This window comes from Ostrinia nubilalis, chromosome Z (assembly GCF_963855985.1).
Source record: "Ostrinia nubilalis chromosome Z, ilOstNubi1.1, whole genome shotgun sequence".
Taxonomy (NCBI): domain Eukaryota; kingdom Metazoa; phylum Arthropoda; class Insecta; order Lepidoptera; family Crambidae; genus Ostrinia; species Ostrinia nubilalis.
In genome coordinates, this window is record NC_087119.1 from 26,831,350 (window position 1) to 26,855,522 (window position 24,173).

The following is a 24,173-nucleotide window of genomic DNA, read 5'->3' on the forward strand; positions in this document are numbered from 1 at the left end:
AGCTTTATTCTCTGGTGTTCATTCCACTACGTGGCTAATATAATATCTGAACGCTCAGTAGTAGTTCTTGTAGACGTGTGCTACTTGTATCAAGCAGTCGACTGCTTTAAAGTCAAAGTTTATTTGTATAGACTATTTAAATATTTCTTACAAATCGTCAAACATTTTGCTCTTAAGGCGCCTCTAAATGTCTCATAATCTTTTTACCCTACCAGCGCTTCGAGACCAACATTTGGCAAGTGCTGAGCGCCGCTACAAACTCAGTCGCACTGTCTGCCAGTTAATATAAATAAATAAATAGAAATAGCAGTAGTAGGTACATTATTGATTCAGGAGCAGTTCTCTGTATCTCATTTTTGTATGGTATCTTATAAGAATGAGTATACCTAATTGCGTGGTATAATAAACAAGGTAGTACAATTTTCAATTATTAGTTTACATTTTGTTAATATTTAAGCATTGGTAGCAAACTGCGGATCTAAAAACTGGGCGTGTGTTCACAAATGCAGACGGAGGATTTACTCTGTCTGTTATGGAAAAAAATTACGTGATATTTCTCGACACCCCCCCTTCTCCCCCACCGAGATTAAGTGAGGTTTTTCTGGACCCCCTCCCCCCCCTAAAAGTCTCACGTAATTAATGGACGGGCCTAAGGATGGGTAGCTTGGGGCCATTGGACGGTATTCGATCTGCTCGGCGTCCGGACTTTACCCCAGTGACATTTTAGTGAGAATGACAATTGTTTAAGTGGCTTGAGTTAAGGATGATGACGCGTATGTTCTGCAGGCAACAACGAGGAGCAACTAGTGGAGATGAGCGACACCAACGTGCGCAAGCAAGAACAGCTGACGCGCCAGACGGAGCGCGAGCTGCTGGAGCTCGAGGAGCGCGAGAGAGACATCCAGCAGTTGGAGGTGAGACGAATAGAATAGAATAGTTTTTATTTCATCATCATCATCATGGAATACTGCTGCCACCTCTGGGACGGCTCTGCCAAGAAATATTTGGCTGCTTTGGATTCGGTGGAAAGGCGTGCCAGAAGACTTATCGACAGCCCTACCCTTGTTGAAGCGGCGCTCCAGGAACTTGACCATCGCCGTAAGGTAGCATCCCTATCGGTTTTCTACAGGCTACACTTCGGAGAATGTGCGAAAGAATTACACGAATTAATTCCACCAGCCCCCTTCCATCATCGGGGAACCAGACGCAGGTTAGCGTACCATCCCTATATTGTTGACATTCCACCAGCTCGCACTAAGCGTTTCGATGACTCTTTTATAATGCGAACAGCTAGGGACTGGAATTCGTTGCCTGCTGCTGTCTTTCCCGAAGACTATAATCCGGGCCTCTTCAAGGCGAGAGTGAATAGGCACTTACAGGGCAGATATGTACCATCCTAGACTGCATCCCACTTAACATCAGGTGCGATTGTGGTCAAATACCTGCCTTGTTATGCATAAAAAAAAAATCATTTCAGCAGCAACATCGCACAGTTAGTAGCCTGCATCCAGCGCCTTCCTGCTACCTTTATCAGGTCGTCGGTCCACCTTGTAAGTGGACGTCCCACTCTGCGTTTTTCGGTACGCGGCCTCCATTCCAGAACCTTGCTGCCCCATCGGCCGTCGGTTCTGCGTACTATGTGCCATGCCCACTGCCAGTTCAGCTTGCTAATCCGTCAGGCAGTTTTTATTTGAAAGAAAGGTATGCAAGCAGGCAAGACATAGGGAGAAGCCACACGGTGCGGTGCTATCGCGGCGCGGCACCGGAGCGGTGTCGCTGCGACGTCCTGCATATAAAAATCAATGATATGCCAGACGGTGCGTTCCGGCGCCGCACCGCAGACACACCGCACTTCGATTGAGCGAGACGGTGCCGTTGCGGCGCCGCATACCACATGTATTCATTCATGAATGAAAACCTTTTATATGTTCGCAAAAATATAGAGCAATTTACTAGAAAGAGTGATTTACACAAGTTCAATACAAGAAACAAAAATAAACTTGCCGTTCCAAATTTCAGACTGCACAAGATTGGTAATTCGTTTATGGGGAAATGTATTAAACTTTTCAATAAATTACCATAAACTGTTGTAGAATTGCCCATTCATAAATTTAAAGCACATATCAAAAGCACCTTAATGAAAAAGGGCTACTATAAAGTTGATGATTATATAAAAGATAAAAATGTTTGGAATGTTTAACTACCTAGCTCGCATCAATACTTATGACTATAATTTATATATTTTAAAGACTGTAAACCCTTGAAAAGGAGGCTGACAATAGTGACTGAGTTTCTTGCGCTGCTTCTTCTCAGCACTGGCCCATTTATTGTCCCGAAGCAGTGGTAGGGTTAATATTGGGACGTGTAAAAGTGCTTTTTAAAAGCCTATTTGCAAAAATAAATTAGTTTTTTTTATATAACCAAAATGTTTGCGGTACGGCGCCGCACCGCACCGTGTGGCTTCTCTCATAGGTACTATCGGCAACATTGTTAACTGCCCATTGCCGGTCATGCCGTCTCGTTCTATCGCAAAGAATCACCATTTGATGAGAGCGAGAGCAAACACGGAAATGGATAGTTAACACTGTGGCCGTGTGTACAGAAAGAGATACTCAAGTGGACACATAGCTGCTTGTGCCCCTCTGACTAAAAGGCACCCGCTCAGCATACATCAAGACCGCGCCAGGACTTGACTTACTTGACTTATGGTCCTATGTCCCCTAGATGGGGCAGAGGGCGTCCACAACAGTCCTCCATCTCGTTCGGTCTTGAGCTTCTCGCTTGATCTCGCTCCAGGTCTTGCCGATCTTCTTCGCCTCGTCCGCTTCAGTGCGCCGCCAAGTTTGCCTGGGTCGACCGCGCCAGGGCTTGTCTCGAAACTGATTTTCAGCGCCCTCTGTTGTCCCGACTCTCCGCTCCCCTGCTGACGGAGATGCAAGCGGAGAAAGGAGACCGCAAGTCCGGTAGCAGGGCAGTTGCTGTTGATATCATTCCGTTTCATGATCTGTTTGCTAAAAACAAGAATTAGAGGCATCAAAACATTTAGAAGAACAGTTCACGAGGCCTGAGCTGAGCTTTGCATTTGTGTAAGCAGATGGGTAGTGCAGGTGTGACAGTGTATACTACCGCTTTTTAGTAATCGGTCTGAGGTGCAAGTCCGCCTCGCATCTATCACGCTTCACCTCTTGTACTGGCAGCAGCTTTTTAAATGTTTTTTGTCTGATACTTTTAGTGATCACTCACACAAATGCAAAACTCAGTTCAGGCCTCGCGATTTGTAATAATTTTTCTCCAATGAAGGAGAAATTAATAGAACCTTTTACGGTGGCGCCAAACTGGTGAGTGCAAATGTGAAAGTCCTCCTACAGCTTCAGTGCTCACCAGTTGACGAACTTGTCTTATTTATAGACCCAATATACTGAACTATTCTATCCGTGACATTGACAGCGGAGCGCCACCGTCAATACCGGATCGCTGGTTCCGATTTTTGCAATGTTGGAAACTATATAGTTGAACGATCGTGGCATCCCCTCAATGGGTGGGACAGTTCAGTTTAGGTCATCTATACAAGTGACAGGATCTTGCGTGTCAGTGGTGACAACTTTTGAACGCAAGTAAGGAAACTATCTTTTTTTATAGGAAATATGAATAAAAGGAACGTCGAGTGCCTATCTAGCTTTCCTATTTGATTTGATTTCTTAAAGAACATGTAGCTATCATCTATTATCTAAAAGTGACACCTTCTCAGCTGAAATGGTGCTGTCGTAGTGCGGCAGGTATTTGACCGCAATCGCACCTGGTGTTACGTGAGATGCAGTCAAAGTTTGTTTTAAGATATGACAGGAGTCGGCCATTGAGGATACGTTCCACAATCTTGCAGAGTATAGACGTAACAGAGATGGGTCTGTAATTTGTTGGGTGTGCTGACTGCCATTTTAAGGTACGGGCTGTACGTTTGCAAGCTTCCATAATTTAAAGACTAGTCCAGTCTCAAGTGAGAGTCGATACAGGCGTGTAAGAATAGGAGACAACTCCGGCGCACAGAAAGAAAGAAAGAAAGAAACATTTATTACGCAGTTACGCAGGACTGCTGGAATTCCGTCGGGTCCACTGGCTTATTATATAATTTGGATCAGTTTGTAACTTTAAATAGTAAAAGACATAAATTGAAAATTTGTATACCTCCAAATAAATCAGCACTTTTCAATCAGAGCGTTTTCTGTATGGCGCCTCGAATATACAACCATTTACCAAAAGATATAATTGAAACTACATGTATACTTGTATTTAAAGCTAAGCTAAAGGACCTTTTGTTAAAAAAAGGTTACTACTCTGTAAATGAATATCTTTCTGACAATTTATAATGATTTGTGTGACAATTTGAGTACCTAAGTATTTATTAATGAAATGTTTTTTTTTTCTCTCCGACTGACATAATATTGTATTCTGCTGACATTTTCTGTATGACTTAATTAACTTATAATTATTAATAATTGACTTGTATTTGAATTGTATCATAGATTTTTACTACCTATCAATTGTATCTTACCATTATTGTATGCCCATGCGGCGGAACACAGCTGATCTATCATACAAATTTAATGACCTGACTTATGTACCTGTGATTTCACAATAAACACAATTTGAATTTGAATTTGAATTATTCCATGTGTTATCTCCAGAGCGACATCAAAGACGTGAATCAGATCTTCAAGGAGCTGGGCCAGATCATCCACGACCAGGGCGCCGTGGTGGACTCCATCGAGTCGTGCGTGGAGTACGCCTCGCAGGACGTCGAGGCCGCCACGCAGGAGCTCCGCCAGGCGGCCACATACAAGGTCAGTTTCATCAACCATCATCATCACCAATCAGGGTTTTCGCGATTGAATAATTATAACTTTAAAAAAAAACCGACTTCAAATGCGTGAACACAAATAATACCTATTCAACAAAAAAATAATCGTTCAAATTGGTTCATAATCGGCGGAGATATTGCGTATAAAAAAGTTCATCCCCAATTTTCCACCCTTGGGGGTGAAATATTTTCTTCAAATTCGCATGAAACCACCCTTTTGATAATACCTATTCAACAAAAAAATAATCGTTCAAATTGGTTTATAATCGGCGGAGATATTGCGTATAAAAAAGTTCATCCCCAATTTTTCCACCCTTGGAGGTTGTTTTTTTTATTATTAAATTTAAATGGGACCACCCTTGAGGTATTACCTATACGCCGAAAAAAGATTTGTTCAAATCGGTTCATAATTGGCGGAGTTATCGCGTAACAAACATAGAGAAAAAAAAACATACGGGTCGAATTGAGAACCTCCTCCTTTTTTTGAAGTCGGTTGAAAATCCGCCAGATGGCAATACGTAGACGCGAGGTCCAAAACTCCAAATGCTGCATGATTGGTTATTTTTGACATGACATTGACATTGTCAAAATCCACCAATCACGCAGCAGCCATCTGGCGGATTTTTCAATCGCGAACACTTCATTCAGCCTTAGGACGTCCACTGGTGAACATAGGCCTCCCCCAGTGTTTTCCATGTTGATCGATTGGTAACGGCCTGCGCCTTCCTGCTACCTTAATGATGTCGTCGGTCCACCTTGTGGGTGGACGTTCCACTCTGCGTTTTCCGGTACGTGGCCTGCACTCCAGAACCTTGCTGCCCCATCGGCCGTCAGTTCTGCGTACTATGTGCCCTGCCCATTGCCACTTCAGCTTGCTATGTCAGCGACTTTAGTTCGTTTACGGTCAGTTTGTTACAATTTTTTTATGCAGAACAAGGCAGTATTGTGGGTGGTCTCCTAATTGCCGTGTCCTACAGGGCCAATGATGTTCTAATTTAAAGTACATAATAGATGCAATAAAAATTGAATATTGATATTTTACTGCAATCTCATCTGATGTTAAGTGAGATGCAGTTAACAGCACATCAAAAAATTTGTTTATTTAAAAAGGTAGTAGTATCAGGCCTGTTCATCTCCGCGAGTTTACATCGAAAACAAAACACGCACGATGGCCCACCTACAGGATACTATTCGACAGGGCCTCACATACGAGCGAACATTGACTCACGCATGCGTATTCTTGTGTATGATGGAAGAAAATGGTGTACTAAAATACTGTGCAGTATTTAACTGCCTTAATAATAATAAAAACACAGAATGTACTTTTTTAAGTTGCCTCAAGACACTGAGAGGTAAATAAGTAGTTAATATTATTCATGATAATTCATGCTAAATCATGTATTTCCTCCGCCATTTTCCGCAGTTTGGTACCTCACGTCACATCATTTTACCAAAGTGGGCTGACTTAGCTTCGGCGCTTAACTTATAGCTTCGGCGCAGTGCCGATCACTGACGTTTGTCAACAAAATGATGCTTGACTCTTGAGACAGGCTAAATTACACCATATTGTTAATGACATTAAGCATACATTTTTTAAATACCTTCGCGAAGTAAAACTTCTGTACGTAGTACTTATTATTATTCTGTGGTAGTATGGACGGACAGTTTTATGGTAATCAAGTCACCAAGAGTGTTGACGGTTGAATGATAATTATTCGCAGAACAAGCTGAGGAAGAAAAAGGTGTACATCGCGATCGTGGTGGCCATCATCATTTGCATCATCCTCATCCTCGCGTTCCACCACTGAGGCCCGGCGCGCGCCGCCCGCGCCGCCTAGCACTTCTCCGCGTGTTCGGTGTGAACGAACGGTTTCATTTGACAGGACAATTGCTGTTGAAGTTCTATACATACGGTCATTACTTCTAAAGCCCGGTCCGTGAGCACGTAGAATTTTGTCCAATGACCCCTAGCTACCCATCCTTATCGCTCGCGCGTAATTATGTTGCTATCGCGCTCGCACACTCACTGCGGGTGCCAGTCGCACAGTCGCGACAGCAATATAATTACGCGCGAGCGATAAGGATGGGTAGCTAGGGGTCATTGGACAAAATTCTACGTGCTCACGGACCAGACTATATGTCTGTTGTAAACATATTTTTCCTCCTAATATACGTATTGGCCCCTTCATAGTTGAGATGAATAGTGAAGCCCTGCTTGTCTCTTTCTATCCTTGTGATTCGATAGAAGGAAACGTAACACTGGCACTATGGACCGAGCAACATTTTGGTGAAGGGGATGTCGGTGCGCATATTTTTCCATTTCAATACTATTGAGTCAATAATGCGCCAGTCGTTTAATGAGGGTTTTCGCGATTGAAAAATCCGCCAGATGGCAATACGTAGACGCGAGGTCCAAATGCTGCATTATTGGTTATTTTTGACATGACATTGACAGATATGACAAAATCCACCAATCATGCAGCATTTGGACCTCGCGTCTACGTATTGCCATCTGGCGGATATTTCAATCGCGAAAACCCTCATTCAAACTGCGGTGCAGGATGTTTGAGTTTTAGGTGTCAATCTTATAAAGTTGACGATTGACGTCTGATACGTGTAAATGCCTGGCACATTTTTGGCTTGAACTTCACGAGCCAATAAAAATGTTCATGCCGGACGATACCGCGCGGAATTTGCTTGTAAGGACAGAGAAGGGTTGATATTAAATGTATCTATTTATAGGATAAGTCTGTTATAGGGCGTTGACTTGTTTATTATTCGCACGTGAGCATATTGTGTAGTAATTTGTGCTTATAATCAAATATCTATTCGAAGAGGATATGTATAATTTGATATATTTGATTCAATTCAATATAATATTACTTGTTATAAATGTTATGATATTTTGATAGCCTCTAATGATAGAGTACTACAATGCTCTTATTTGAAAGGAAACATTCACTATTCTTATCTATTTAAAAAAGTTTGAAACAGTATCTGAGGTCACTATCACAAAAACTAAATGAGAGTGCTGTGAAAAACAAGGCTAAAATAAAACGATTCACCTTCGGTAAACAAAACAAACTTATAGGCTGACGTCACGCCCTTCGTCCTTTGATTTATTAATGTAAATATATATAGATATTCCAACATAAAGTTTAATTTATTGTGGCGATATAATGATCATAAATTGTATATAAACGAATACATAATATATTTATGTTTAACTCAAGATGCGAAATCTGAGACAAATTCTCAATTAGATTCTGATAAACGCATTCCAATCTTTTAATGTCAAATATTTTGGGATATATGAAAGAAGTAAAAAGAGTTTTGAAATACATAAATATCCTGGTTCATAGCTCCCTCTAACTTCGCTGTGGCCAGGCCAGGCCAGGTGTGTGTGATGTGGTAATTTTGTATTTCATTTTAATACAGTTTACTTCTTATCGATTTTGAGCGTGTAAACTATAAAAAACAGTATTGAAGGAATGCTGTCCTTTCCGAATAAATTTGTTAGTTGTGAGAATTTGTTTGAGACTTCGCGCTAATATTGTTAATGTTATAGGTGCGTAATCTACCCCATTTGACACGTAAGGTATAAATCCCCCATTTGTCCCATATGTCGTGTAGCGTCGTTTTAGGTGTCGTAATAGCGTATATTAACCAGTGTAAATTGTATTAATATTGTGTGTATATTGAAATTTATTACGAAACTCACTGTAGCAATATTTTGCCGTATCATGCCTTCTGTTGTTGCGACAATATAACATGGTGTGTGAAACTGCAATCGATATGCCTTTTATATTGTATTTGGCAATATGTTATCAACCCAACTTCGGGTAGTATAATATAATATATATTCTAAATTGTTAATGTTAAGATCACAGGTAGATTTCTTAATTAGGATGCAATAAATATATAAATAAACCAGTTCAAAGCGTCTATTTTCGCAATCTTTTCATATCTGTATTTCTATGAAGTTGTAGTCATATTGCTAAGCGACTGATGCCTTCGTATAAGCTACTGTCAGCGCCCCGGTCGTCTATAATAAGTGTCAACGTGGCTGTGAGACACTCAACGCATTTTCTAAATATATTTCGTTACAGTACTGTCCTTTTAAAGTGTCAACAGATGTTATACAAAAAAAAAACAATAATTTCAATCTGAACCACTAAAATTTTACCACTGGTCTTGTTTGCTAATATGTACGCCAAAATACTTGATTTGCGAAGGAAACATAGTTCGAAAATGTATTGTTTGTAGATTCCGCATCGATACTTGCCAAGACCTTACCTGTGGTCCATTGGTCGGTGGGTAGGAGGCAGTGACACCGTAGAACGCCTTTAAACCCCGCTGTAGGCCTAGGATGCGTGTCACGATAAGCTCATACATTTGTCGTCTTAAATCGCATCCTAGCCCGGTTGGTATGTTTCCGATGTGTATTTTAAACGGACGAGTACTGTATTTTGCTAAGGGATAAAGATTAGTTTGCATCTAGACTTTGCGCTTGGCTAGTGACTACAGTATAAATAAACGGTCCTTGTGATTTTCGTCGTCTACTGTCTGTTTACTGTGGAGTTTCACTTTGTGTTGTGTACTCATGCTTCTTAGTTAGCGTCTATTTGATAAAATTATGGGGAATATGCATTCATTTGTTTGGTAATAGTAAACATACCTAAGTATTTTTCCAATATCTAGTTTGATTAAAAAAGTTGAGAAAGAATGGTCGCAGTTTTCAGAAATAATACATATTCCCTAAGTTCAGATAATATTTATTTTGTAATATTCATATTATCGTATTAGTTTATTAGTATTTACTTTGTCTATGAAAATTTGTGTATATTATTAACGTACGATTTTAGTCAGTCAACATTTTAATTGTTTATTCAATTAATTAAATCTTCTCTTCATTAATTGTCATATATCATTAAGAATGCTATAAGAAAATTATTAGTTAGGTAGTATCGTAAAATAACTTTCTTCTTTGGTGTCGTGTTACGTACACGCAGTTTCAGTTGCATTTGTATGTATTATGTACGTACAGTCAGCGTCAGATTGACCGAAGCGTCTAAGATAACCAAAATGATCTGATATTTCATATAAATGTAAACAGTCAAAGTAAGCATATTGTTTGAAACACCCAAAGTAGTCAATATACGAGTATGTTAGCAACACTGTTCTCAATTTTATATGAGTTGTCAGGGTGTTCAAAAATATGAATGCTGGTTATAGCCTGACCAGGAACATAAAAACCCTGGCATAGAGGCGCGTCAATTGCATTTGATAGTGCAACACTGAGTACAGTCGTACCTGTGTTAAATTAATAGGCTAACTTTATGTATCAGGATTCAGGATTACGGGCTAATTTGATATTTTCATAAATTAACGAATAAATATTATTATAGGTAACCTGATTTAAATAAATTAAATGAAACCATCAATCGAGCTAGTAGATTTATTTTATTATTCATCAATAATCAAATTCAGAACGTGAATATTCAACTGCAATGTCTGCTCATGAACGCTTCAAACTCGGTACTTCTTTCCCAATCCCATAAAATTCAACACTTAGAAAGTGTCAAAATTTTTAAAATAGGTAGTTGAAACAAACCACAGCTAATTTTCATAGTGGACTGTACTATACGATAAACATGTCAGTCAATTTGACAACCTTTGTCGGAAACATTATTCAATGAAAATATTGTCCGAACCCTTAGTATTTCTCTTCGACAAATACTTTAACACATTGTGAACCACTTTTCTTTCACGACTATAAAAATATTTTAGCAATTTAATTCATAAAACCAATTGCGCACATTTAAAATAAAGTTTGTTTACACTTTGACAGCAATAGACTGACATGCAAGGTGACATGTCAATGAAGTTTTCAGTTACTGTTGCCATTAAAAGAAATTAGTACCATTAGTTTTCCGCAACATGGCGAGGGTTTTTATGTTCCTGGTCAGGCTATACATTTATAATTATGAAATATTTAATATCAGATAATTTTGGTTATCTTAGGCGCTTCGACGACGCTGACTGTACATATTGTTTATTATTGGATATATTGCAGTATGTTGGCATTAAGATACGATATCATTGGACTCTTCAGTAAAGGCAAAGGTTTAAGAATTCATGGTGCAAGTATGGATTTTTGTATTCTTCGTAGATATTGTCCAATACTGATGTCACTCATAGCACATTAATAAAGTAGATTATTTATATTTATAGTAGTATAGTATATGAAGTAAACTCTGAATAAAGTTTCATGCCAGTTTCTCAATAAATGTTCTTTGACTACAAACTTGATACAAATTGATCGCAATAAAGTATATATATAAAAAAAGAAATTTATAATTATATTGGCTAAGATATATTTTTATAAACGACGTTATTTCGAGCCTTTGATTTTAGTAGATTTGAAGCGTAAAATGATAAAATATTTGAATTAATATATTATCTTGGTGTTGTCTCATATGCGTTATAAAATATTTTTAACTTATTTAGGGTGAAGTTTTTGTCGATGACAGGTGCCCCTGTCGGCTGTGCAACCAACGCGGAGTGGCGTACATACTCACCTTATTTCATTTGTAGATGGAACTATTATATTTTACCCTTGGAAGAAAGACGTAGCCGAAAATTAATAATTTTGCAAATTAAATCCATTAAGGTAGGGTAATACGACATACATTCTGGATACATTCATCTGTTGTTAAAAGTAATTGAACCAATCTATTATTATGTTCATATTATTATATCCAACGTGTATCTTTCTTTCTACCTACTAATGATTTAAGACTGATGTGATTGTAGGCCGCTTCCGCATAATTTTGAAACGCAATATAATAACATACAATAACTACATTCTAATCACGTTTAGGTTAGATCCTGTAGACTGTGCTCGCTAGTTCCACTCACACTAGTTCCCTGGTAAGCTGTATTGATAATATAAAGTGAATTGTGTATATAAAATATTATAGTTAATACATGTTGAGAAGAATATTTGAGATTAGTTTTCGGGGCCTGAAGCAACTCGGGCAAGTTCACTCTAAACCACATGTCCATTTTAACTTTTACAATAGATATTCCATAGAATCTATGGCATAGATGTTAGGACCTTTACAAACGTTTGCAACTTTTTCAATAATTCTTCGATTTTAATATTAGAAAATATATATTTTAAAGTAATCAATTCTCGTTTATCTCGTGGTCGTTTGGTTACTCAAGATCAATAGTAGTGCTCGCAAATAGGTACACCTTATTTTGGCTTATTCCACTATTCCCCGTTAACGTTAAATTGGAACTTATAATGGGGAATAATTTTCACGTCGATGCATTAAAAGTCAATATATTCTCAGATATTTCTTCTAAGTGTGTGTTTATCCATATTTCGTGTTTTATATTGCTCGGTGTTTGATGTTTTTTGAAATCGATCCTGTCTTGGAGGACCCACCGAGGGATCCACTTTGTCCCACTGGTGGGCAGGAGAACAATAAGCCATCAGATACTCTCAGTGCGTCTTTGAAGGCAATATCATAAAATATCTACATTTCATAAATGCATATTTTTATCACTATTTACATAATGTATGGTCATGTGCCTTTCATGCGTGTTTGAACAATATACATCATATAATATAAGTATCGGGATACGTTTTAAAACATTTTCTGCCTTAAATTACCTGTACTCATAGATGTAGGGCTGGCACATGTGACGGGCAATTTTGTTTACGGTAATAAAATTCTACATTTGCCGAGCTGGCTCGAATTAATTAGTATTAGAAACATCCAATAAGCACAAAGATTCGGAAGCCAGCTAAATTTCAGTTGTTTCGATAACGAAACGAAAGGTGGAGAAAGTCTAAGACTAAAGAGAATTATTTTTCCGAAACTACGGTCTAATCTTGTAAATGTCAACATTTCTCTCAAAATGGTGAATAAAGCGCCTTCAATTCGCGACCAGCTTGAGCAACTTATCTGCAGCAAGAGCTCATGAGCGTGCTTTTATCAGTAGGTACTAATTTTCTATCTTGCAATAGAAGTAATGAAGGGTCCATATTTATTTAGGGCAGTGTTTTTCAACCTTTTTAATGACACGACCCCACTAGTATGAAAAAATTTTTAGCGACCCCCCTACCGTTCGCGTTTTTTTCATGACTTTTATAATGTTGCAAAGATGTTTGTAGGGACCGAATACTTCAATCCATACAACATTTGCATAATTAGATTTCGGATTAATCTGTCTTTATAAGAATTTTCCTTTACTGAAGTAGTGTTTATGACCTCTAGCGATCCCCCTATAGAGGCTTCGCGACCCCCCAGGGTGTCGCGACCCACAGGTTGAAAAACACTGATTTAGGGTAATAGAACTGAATAGTCCGTCGTTTGGTCAGCCCCTGCCTTTGACCGGCTGCCGAGACCGCCCGGGTCTGCAGTCCCCACGACAAGCTGACATTGCAACTGCGATCATTGTCATTACAAGTAACGTATAATATTGTTAATAATTGGAATTCACTCTGATTGGGCCTACAGTAAAGCTCCCTTCAGCAATCCTGAAGGCAATGTAACACTCACTATGTGGAAATTGACACAAAATCTCAGTAAAATGATGTTACATTGTCCACAAGTTTTCTGTGATTACTAATCAGGTTTTTACTAGACAATAAAAATCGTGTCGATTTTTTTATCTTAACCCATTATAGACTAGCGGTCCCATATGGTACCACTTTTTTGTGTGTTTTAATTTGGCTCTATACATTAACACGTGAAAAGATGCAGTGCTCTGATTGATGCAAGTCGTAGCCAATAGATATGATCTATGCTTCTAGGAATAGAAATTGACAGTTATTCTTTTCAGTTGTGTGTAATTAATGATTGAAGTGAGCGCAAATTTTCTCTTAAAAATTGACGCGACATTCAAGTAAGTGATCATATTTTTTTTGTGTGATAGTGAAATACTGATTTTGTTACAATCTTGTATTCTCCATAAGTGCTCTTATTGTGAAATGGTGTAAAATTACGTCGATAGGTAATAATAATGGGAAATATTGTATGTCAAAATTACTGGTACCGTACGGTACCGCTAGCCGCTTACCGTGTCTTTTTAATTATTTTATGATTTTTAGTTTTTACTGTATTTATTGGGAAGTATGTGATATATTCAATGGTATATAAGGTATACAAGAAGATAAAGTAAAATAGTTTCTTATGCTTTACAAAACCATGGGTTTTTATTTATTTTAGATGTAACTTACACGAAACATCGGCAGTTTTGGAGGACGATGAAGGTCCCAAGACGAAGCAGATATTTATAGAATGAACTCGAGATAATTGCAACTCTCGAACAATATTAGAGTATAGGAAATGTTACGTGGGGCTAAGTGCACCGTGCAATACCAAGCTCCATTCCAAATTTTTGAATATTCAAAGATAAAAATGCATATTCCTTACCCAATATACAGTTCTTTTACATTCAATATCACTTCTTTTATTTGCTTGTATATTAATACATATAATAATAAAAATAAAATATATAATTAACCCTATTTTTATAAAGTCCATGACAAAGTTATGTTTTAACCGACTGACACGGTAAGAGGCTAGCGGTACCATATGGTACCAGCATTTTTTTTTTAGATTACAGGTCGAATCTTTTTTTTAATGCTTGTATAGCATTATATAGACCATAATTATGAATATATTTAAAAAAAAACAAAATCTGACACTTTAAGAAAACTCAGTCTATAATGGGTTAACTAAAAAAAACAAATTTTAATCTTTGAATTCATGTTGGGTAGAGATTAAAAAATCGGCCCTAATAAATAATTAATAATGTACTATAAAGTTGATGGGGCTGTCCAACTTTTCCAATCTTGATATTTCAATTACTGCATGATGATGATACATAATTTGTAGAAATAGAAAATTATTAATTCAGACTTGATTATTTAACTTTAAATAATTTCTTAATGTATCTACGCTACCATTCATATTATTACAATTTATAAGTGAAACGAACTAATTTTTATTGGATTTGAATTTTCTCTTAAAAATTAATAGATAAGACTAAAATGACTGCGCTACTAAAGTTGGCAGCCCTGTCAATCATCTGGTAACTCCTTGATATATTATGAATAGATCTTCTCCACTGCCCTTTGAATATCACACTGCTGACGAAACAAGATTTGTCAACGTAATCAATGCGTGCGCGGAGCCAGAAATATTGTGACACAAGAAATAATAGACCATCGACTTTTGAAGAAGCTATTTTCGCTATTTACAGTTAGCTCGATAAACACGATATTAATAAACGAATAACGATTATGTATACAGATAAAAGGCGATGATATTATTTCTTAGTGATATATCAGACATGTCAGCAGTCATTCGCTAAGCAATATATTTCGCTTAATGTTAAGTATTATAGAGTTTAGATCGCAGAACATTTACACCATTAAGTTTAATACTAAGAATCATAGAGAATCATGTTTTGTAATAATATTAGACACTAATCTTGTTGATATCTTGTACTTGAAATAAATATACCTATACTATCACGTAAATTTTCTTTTATTTCACTATCTGGCACACCAAGCACGAAAAATGTGTAAAATAGGAAAATGCAAAGTAGACTTCATAAAAACAACTCGCAATTAGCGTTAGAAATAAAAGTAATAGGTAAGATAAATGAAACAAGAAGTCTTTACAAACTCACCTTTTAATAGACCCATATTAAATTTACACAAATCAGTAAACTTAGAGTCGAATCACTACAAAACAATTACAAGTTGATAAAATGTAAGTAGTATCTAAGAACATAATGCACTTATTGTACTTCTACGAAGCGTCGCTACCGGCCTCGCGGCGCAAGCTAACGGCTACAAGCGGCCGAACAGAAGGGTGATCACCCGGGAATAATACTGATAAACAAAACTAAATCACTCACAACACTTCGTTACACAGTACAGGCCGTGATTTACAATTTTTTTAAATCAATATTAAACTAAGTATATTCAAAAAGGTGACGTACAATAGGCGTTTTAAAAAAACTAAGCGAAAATATATCCAAAACACTCGTCATTAAATGATCGATCTCAAAAACTATCTTGGTCTTAGCATAGCACCCGGCGGCGTAGCGCGCCGCGCCCGCGCAGCTGCCGCGAGAAACGTTCGTTCAGACATAAATGCAGCTTTAATAACCAAATGGAAGTCGATGACATTGTTAGAAAAGTTAATCAAACAAATAAACTTCGATTTTGAATTGGAAATTGCTTGATTGTCAAAATGGCAGCTGCTCCGAGCGGGCCGCGCGGCGATGCGCTGCAGCCCTCGTATCTATCTCTAGTCACCATCCACGCCGATCCTCGCACACTTGCATGAAGTAACACCAATGTGACGATAGCCTAACCGAATAACGATAAATGCTCGATAGTGGTATATCATTACAGTAATAGTATAGTCAGTGAGTCAGTGTGTTCTAATAAAATTCCTTAAACTTATACACCTGATATAACTTCAACTCACTGGGTCGGCCCGCGCGTTTCCGGATATGTACACTTACTTTATCTTTGGTTCCTTTTTTATATTATCGTTCCTCACATTCTCGTAAGCGTGGTGCTGCGACACGATATATATATTAAAACTAAATTATTCCGTCTCAGACGGCCGGCCTGCCGGTCGCAGCACGCTCACGCGCATAATTTCAAACACTTTCATTCAAACCCCAGGGGAAGGCGGTCACACAAAATTTGGAAACTTAATAAAATAACTTACATCTAAAAAATGAGAAAAAAATAAAAAAGCAGGTGGCGCTGTTCACAAACATACTGGCATCAGTACAGTTCGTTCTTAAGAAGAAACATATTTTTGATATTGCACGCGCTACCATCGTCATGATATAATTTCGTTGCAGACACCACAGACTGTCGCCGCAGCGCCACCCGCGCTTACTTAATAGTAAATAAACGTCGGAGGTTATTGAAACAGAACAGCACGCCGAGCAGCGAGCGGAGCAGCGAGCGGATTAGCGCCACCGAGCTGCGCGCGGCTTGGCTCGCGGCGGCTCGCGGCGGCAGCGCCAACAGCACCACGCAGCGCGCCAGCGGCTGCTGCGCGCAGCGGCTCGACGGGCCCTCTAAGTACAGGCACCTCCAAACGTACGGCATCTCCGAAGCCAACTATCCGCATCGTCGGGTTAAATACGGGGAAAAAATCGAAATCGCCAATGTATTTACAGGGTGTGCTCCGCTGTCCGCTCGCGCGAGCCGGCCGGGGCGCCTAGCAGACCACGGCCTCGGAGATGGGGTTTTCGGTGATGCGGATGACGGGCGAGTGGCGGCACGAGCGCCGGCGCTCGGCGGCGTCCGACAGCCGCCGGAACGCGACGATCTTCGTCGGCGACAGAGGCGCGACTGTAACGCGCAAGAGAAACATTACCATGTGTAGTTGATTTTGAACACTTGAGTGAACCGACAGGTCTCCGAGGTAACATGTCACATTGTAGAATCGCTGACAAACCACAAAAAACAAGACTAAATGAAACTACAAAATTGAATATAACTGTCTAACACGAATCTACAAATAAAATAAGTTCTGAATGAAATATCTGCTATATGACAGACATGTTGGTCCGCGGAGACACGTCGGCAAGTGCCTGTACAGTACGCCTTCAACAAGTGAGCAGGGACCTGTTTCAATGCCTGCGGTGCGTACGGTGTCGATACAATTCTGAAATACCTATCTCAATTATGTGCCTAATAGCTATAATGTAAAATATTTTTATTACGTGACTTCTTTAATATTAAACGTATAAGATGTGGTTAACTATTTCAACTAAGGTTGGTGCGTTTACATTTAGATTTAAGACACAGGACAATGTGGACACAAAAATAAAGTCAATGTTGTAAAACAGAAGTCATACAAAAGCAAAACGATGAACATTCAATAAAACATAATAATAATTCACACTTGGTGTTACTTTTTAACGGTAGCTTTTAAACATTAGATGAGATGTTTGCAAAATACATTAACGTCATTCACTGCGTCATTAGTGTCACTTTAAGAGTACACACTTCCATTCACTTAGATTGGAACTGAATATGTCAGTAGGTACTTTATAATTATTGCTTTTGCACGACTTATTTTCTGATTTATTTCTGAAATTCACTAAAACTCACCTCCTTTCTTAACATTCACCGTAGCACCTACGTCATTATACGTATGTATGTAAAAAAAGAAATTCCAAGTAAAAAAAGGGAAAATGAAACATTAAACAACATACATACAAATCAAAATGATTAAAGGTTTTATGTAAGTAACAAATAAGTTACCGAATAGAACTTTAGTATTTTAAAGGACTTGAAAAAACCGGCGAGTAATCATGATTTTCAATAGATCAAATTAATTCTGAACATTTAACGGGGCAAATTTATATTTCGTTATATCACTTTATGAACGTTTAAGAATTACTAAAACACTTAACAAATAAAGATGATTGTGAAATGTGTAATAATAACATGCAGGACAAAGCTTAAAGTGACTAATAATTAACTAGGAAGACGACTCTTTTCTAAGAATTTTAAGGTTTTAAAGTCTTGGTCCTTAGCTTATGAGTCATGTTTATAAAAGCGAACTATATTTCAACACGCTATGGAGATTTAACAGTCAAATTAAGTTAGTCAATTCATTGAATTTATACTAGCGTCAGAAATACTTTAAGGATTACAATTAATTGAGTAAATCCAAAGATTGCAATTACAAAAACTATATCAGTTACAAAAATATCAGACGTCTTCCCAGTAAAAAACACAACGAACATAAAATAGTGAAAATAAACTTACGGTGTCTACGCAAGGGTCGGGACGGAACTAGCTGGCGCGCGCACTCGCAGCTTCAGCGCTGCGCCGGCGCAGAGAATACGGTCAGTACGCAACGTGCCGGCCTATATACCCGGCCAGAGCCCCGATTACGGTAACTTTTAACGTCTACAATCCAGACGCGCTTCATCGATTCTGCGATACGATTGGTCAAAACAGCTGACGTACGCTGTTGAACGACCAATCGTATCGCAGAATCGAGAAGCGTGTCTGGATTGGAGACGTTAAAAATTACCGTAATCGGGGCTCAGGGCCACTGGAGGGGCCCACAGAGAAGCGAAATCCGCCAAAACAGGGCATTATCCCTCCGTCTTTTGTCCAGCGTTCTCGAGGCTACGCCATTGATTGACTCACACGTGTCCATCGTGATTTAAATGATAAAGATGAAAAAGACTCACTCCAAACATAAGGGAGTCTTTAAAAACCAGTTTTTAAAACTTAGGGTTAAAAGTAGGACTATAGGGACGTCTTTATGAGACAAATAATAAGCTCATGAGAAAAATTTCACATGGGTACATCGCAACAGTCGCACGCGGAAATTTATTAATTGTTTAGCTGAATATCAGTAATTGTCACTTTTCTGTGGGTTCCCGCTGGTGCTCACTTAGTCGGCGTATATGGGCCCATAGTTAAAAGCGAACCCAGGAGTTCATAAGGGTTAAAATAATGAACTGGTTTTCTAATTCATTGTGAAAAAACTTGTAAAAGGAGCATCAACACTACGTGAACTAGAAGGGGCTCTGAACGCCTAGATTCGCCTTAGCTCTGTTTTACCACTTTTAGATAATAAAATTGAAAACCAAGAGATGTTTGGTTTTTCAGTGGCAGAACAGAACTTCAGTGTCATAAAACTTAAACACTAACATGTAAAAAATCAAAATAAAGGTGTGAAAATGTAAAAATACTTAATGCTAAAATAAACACGTAATAAACATTAATAATTAAAGGCATGCAGTTGGCTTCTAATCTACGAATGGGTGCAGAAACGAGAACGACGAAACAATAACGATTGTAACTCAACAATTTTAATTTTATTTATTTACAGAAATATTTTAAGGCGAGCGATTCTTATGAGGGGTCAAAAAGGGGTAACTATAGGTAATGTGATGTATCTCTCCATTGGCTATTTATTTTCATTAAAATCAAAATTGATTTTTCCAATGATTATTTCAATAATACTTATTACGAATGGATATCGGCAACAAGGTTCTAGCAAACACATACCTAACTAGGGTTGTATCTACAGCGGCAACCACTCTCACACAACAATGGCTCTACCTACGTATGCCCTAATAGGGGTTGCTAATTCTTCGAGGATAACTATTTATATCTAATACAACATGTAACTTTTAAATGTGTAGATTAACTGTCCGTAATAATTTGATGATACATAAATCGAGGAGATTTTCAGATTATTTAAAATGAGCTGAATGCAATGTTATTTTTTAATTTTAACGTTGCACTATACTTAAGATATTTAGCTCGATGTAACATTAACCTACATTAGTAATTAGGCAAATGAGTTTCAAACTTTCATCAAATACTTTCCTACAAATGCCTTGAAAACCTTATTTAGTTTTCAATTAAGTTGATGGAAAAGCATCGTCACTAATTAGAATGGCTGTGCAATGAATATGCATCAGCGCATTGGCAGTTCATACAAGTTACGCCAATCGACTGGTGAGTGACTGAAACTATTTTCATATTTGAAGTAAGTTATTGGTTACACGTTGCACAGTGGGCTACCGACAGCACGACTAGCACAGGACACAAGCCGAGCTACCGAGCTACCGGGCTACCGGGGGGCCGATACGTACCGGGCCGCGGCCTGCCAGCGTCCGCTCCGCAAAGATATAGAACATACGCCGTTACAGACCTCGCCTTCACTACACGGCGCACACCTGCTTCACTTGAGAGCTTACACTATGCGTACTAAAGTACCAAAGCTCGAAGAAAATCGGGACATCCAGTCAGAGGTCCTGAGCTTGCATTATTTAAGTACTAGAGGTCGCCGACACTCGCGATATCCAGTCAACGGCCCCGGTATATGATAAATTTACTAGATAGGTCACAAATGTAAGATTTTTTCGGAAACAGAGAAGGTAATCATAACTTAATTTAGGATTTTAACCATCTGTCAAGTGTAGCAGGTGGCGCCGCGGTCTAACAGCATACCATCACATGCCGTCATTCTAAACTAATACAAAATATAGTTAAAAGATTACATTAAAAGTTAAACATTACAAGTAAACAGTTACAATAAGACATTACGTTTCATAAATTAACCTATTTTTACATTAAAAGCTTGAGTACATTTCATAAAATATTAAAATTAGCCTAAAGTTATTTTTAGTGTAAGTTTTTAGTGACTTGTGTATTAATTTTAAATAACATTTAAAGCGTATTATGATTAAATATACTTATATTGAAGCTGTCTTAACATTTTAACGAGTATTCATTCATGAAGTTTAAATATTACAATAATATGAAGTATGTTAGAAGAATAATAAAATAAAGTATCTAAAGACGCGTGCATAGTTTATAAAATATAAAAATAATATTGAAATGCGGTATGAAATATTACGGCGTTATTATTTTGTGAGTGATATAGGTGAAACGGAACGCGCTCGCGTCAGTCTATACTTCCGACAACTTTTTGCATATTTTCGTGAATTTTGCTAATCTGGACTAAAAAGTGTTATAACTGGACTCCAATAGTGCTAATTCCTCGCAATTGCTGTTAACTCATTAAAAGACCAAAGTGTAAATAGTGAAAACAGTGAACAAAAATCTAACTGAAACCTAACCTCAAAATTTCAAAAAGTGTTAACGAATTTCTCTCTTTCGTGTGAAATAAAAACAATGTTTGGAAGAAATAGCTTTGAAAACGGATAATTAATAAAGTAGCAACAATGTCGAACAACGACAATATAGTAAAACCATCTTGTGAACCATCCAAATCAGTTCTTGTAAACAAACAACTTGTTCAACAAGTGTTCCATAAGGGGCTATTTGATATGGCTACTCGACCCAAAAGTAATTCAACTGGAGATATACATAAAATAGCAGGTCCTGAAACAATTACCAAACAAAATACAGATAACTGCAATATCCAAACAAATAATTGCCAGCAGTCCCTAGAACAAACAGTAAATCATCCCTCCTCCGAGACTAGCGGCGATATAATCAACCAAGCTAAAACACATCATATCCATTGGCAAAAAGTTCCAACAATGAACCACAAAAGAAATCGCTCCCCAGAGCAAGCAATTAGTACCCATAAGTTTCAGAAAAGAAGTGAAACTAGACAACAAATGTTCAACAAAAACAGAGCAACTGTAGAAACCACTAATAGTTTCTCCCTACTCAGTGAAGACGTAGACCAAGAAGAAAATGATATAATCAATACAACAATTCCCGCCAAGCCAAAGAGAATTTCAAAACCACCCCCCATAATTTTGTATGGTATTCAAGATGTAAAACAACTGACTGACTTCATCGAAGAGAAAGTAAATAAAGAAGAATATACCTATAAAATATCATCTAGAGATCAGTTAATTATATCCTCCAAATCTGTAGCAGTCTACGAGCAACTCATAACTCACATACGGGCTAAAGGATTGATCGGACACACTTTCACAAAGAAAGAAGATAGGTGTCAAACTTTTGTTATTAAAAATCTCCATCATACTACACCGAAGGAAGCAATACTAGAAGCTATTGAAGCAACTGGAAACAAAATAAAAGGAGAGATTATTAATGCCCGAAGGAAAAATACAAAAGAACCCTACAATGTATTCTTTGTGAATATTGTACCAAGTGAAAATCTACCAAAAATTAAAAACATAGAGTACATTTATCACCAAAAAGTCCAAATAGAAGATCCTAGAAGAAGTAAAACTATTGCCCAGTGTACACGGTGCCAGCAGTATGGTCACACCAAAAATTACTGCATGAGACCTTTTAGGTGTGTGAAATGCGGAGAAACCCATAGCAGTAAAGATTGTGGTAAAGACAGAAACACCCCGGCCACCTGTGCCTTGTGTGAAGGTAGTCACCCCGCAAATTACAAAGGGTGCTCAGTGTACCGTGACATATACACCAGAAGGTATCACAAGAATAATACGAATGATGCCAACAAACCAAAGCAGGCGCAACCGACTGTCACAAACACCATTGGTGGAGAAAACTGGGTACCCCTAACACGAGACCAAAGCGAATCAAATATCACAGATAAATATACACATTCCTATAGTGAAGTATTGAAGAATGGTAATAAACCACGAGGTTCAGGCACCTACAACATAACAGGAAATCAAAATCCTCATATAACCCAATCGGGTCAAACCAGTAACCAAACACATAGTGAGTATGAGATCACTCTACTAGAAACAATTAATAGACAAGCTCTAAAAATTGACTTACTGTTACAACAAATGGGGACCCTAATAAACCTCATAACTACACTAGTCAGCAAGACGAAATGACTTCTATTCGTATTGGAGCATGGAATGCAAATGGACTAGCTCCAGTTAAAAACGATCTAAAAATAATATTAGAAGCGAACAAAATAGATATTATGTTAATCTCTGAAACACACCTTAATGATAAAAAAATGTTTAAACTACAAAATTATGAAGTGCACTGTACCAACCACCCGGATGGCACCTGTCATGGAGGGACAGCAATCTTAATTAAAAATCACATCAAACATCACATTCATAGTAGGGTCATGGAGGATTACCTACAAGCTACTACAATCACACTGGAGGATAAGAATGGTTGCATAAATGTACTAGTTTATTGTCCACCACGGTTCAATACTAAGGAGGAAATATTCAGAGAATATTTTAAAGATCTTGGAAATAGATTCATCTGTGGAGGAGACTGGAACAGTAAACACACACACTGGGGGTCACGATTGACAACCACCCGAGGCAGGGAGCTGAAGAGATGTATGGACAACCTCGGAATATCATCATTATCTACTGGTGAGCCTACCTATTGGCCATCAGATCCGAATAAGATTCCTGATCTGTTGGACTTTTTCATCATAAAGGGCTTTTCCGACAACTATCTAGACATTGAAAGCTGCTGGGACACAACCTCTGATCACTCGCCTATAATATGCACTCTGAGCAGAACAATAATATACAGAGAAACACAGACAAGACTTTATAACCACAGAACCGATTGGGTGCTATTTGCCGATTATTTGGAGGCGGAAACAGAATTGAAAATAAAATTAAAAACTGAAGCTGACATAGATGATGCAACATTCTATATAACCAACCTAATACAGGAAGTTGCATGGCGATGTACACCACAATTGAAAACCATAAGTAAAACTACTAACATACCTCTGCAAATACGAGAAAAACTTGTGGAGAAAAGAAGACTTAGAAGAGTCTGGCAGCTGAGCAGACATTCGTATGATAGAAG

The 24,173-nt window shown here is 38.0% G+C and overlaps 2 protein-coding genes across 9 annotated transcripts in view; one reads left to right on the plus strand and one right to left on the minus strand.

Annotated features, from left to right (window-relative positions):
* The window catches only part of LOC135086970 (syntaxin-7), a 29,392-nt gene extending 14,280 nt beyond the window's left edge, over positions 1 to 15,112 (plus strand). Inside the window, exons 6-8 of the mRNA XM_063981818.1 lie at positions 787 to 914; positions 4,683 to 4,838; positions 6,577 to 15,112. Coding sequence (XP_063837888.1) covers positions 787 to 914; positions 4,683 to 4,838; positions 6,577 to 6,663 — 371 coding nt within the window. The 3' untranslated portion in view covers positions 6,664 to 15,112. The remainder of the gene's footprint in view (positions 1 to 786; positions 915 to 4,682; positions 4,839 to 6,576) is intronic.
* Positions 15,113 to 15,558: 446 nt separating this feature from the next.
* The window catches only part of LOC135086962 (protein NDRG3), a 182,108-nt gene continuing 173,493 nt past the window's right edge, over positions 15,559 to 24,173 (minus strand). For 6 of the 8 annotated variants that reach the window (XM_063981802.1, XM_063981806.1, XM_063981800.1 and 3 more), the window contains 2 exons: positions 18,696 to 18,753; positions 17,180 to 17,267 (listed from right to left, as the gene is read on the minus strand). In XM_063981802.1, the coding sequence (XP_063837872.1) occupies positions 18,701 to 18,753 (53 nt within the window). In that variant the 3' untranslated portion in view covers positions 17,180 to 17,267; positions 18,696 to 18,700. The other 2 variants (XM_063981808.1, XM_063981805.1) reach the window with 2 other exon arrangements.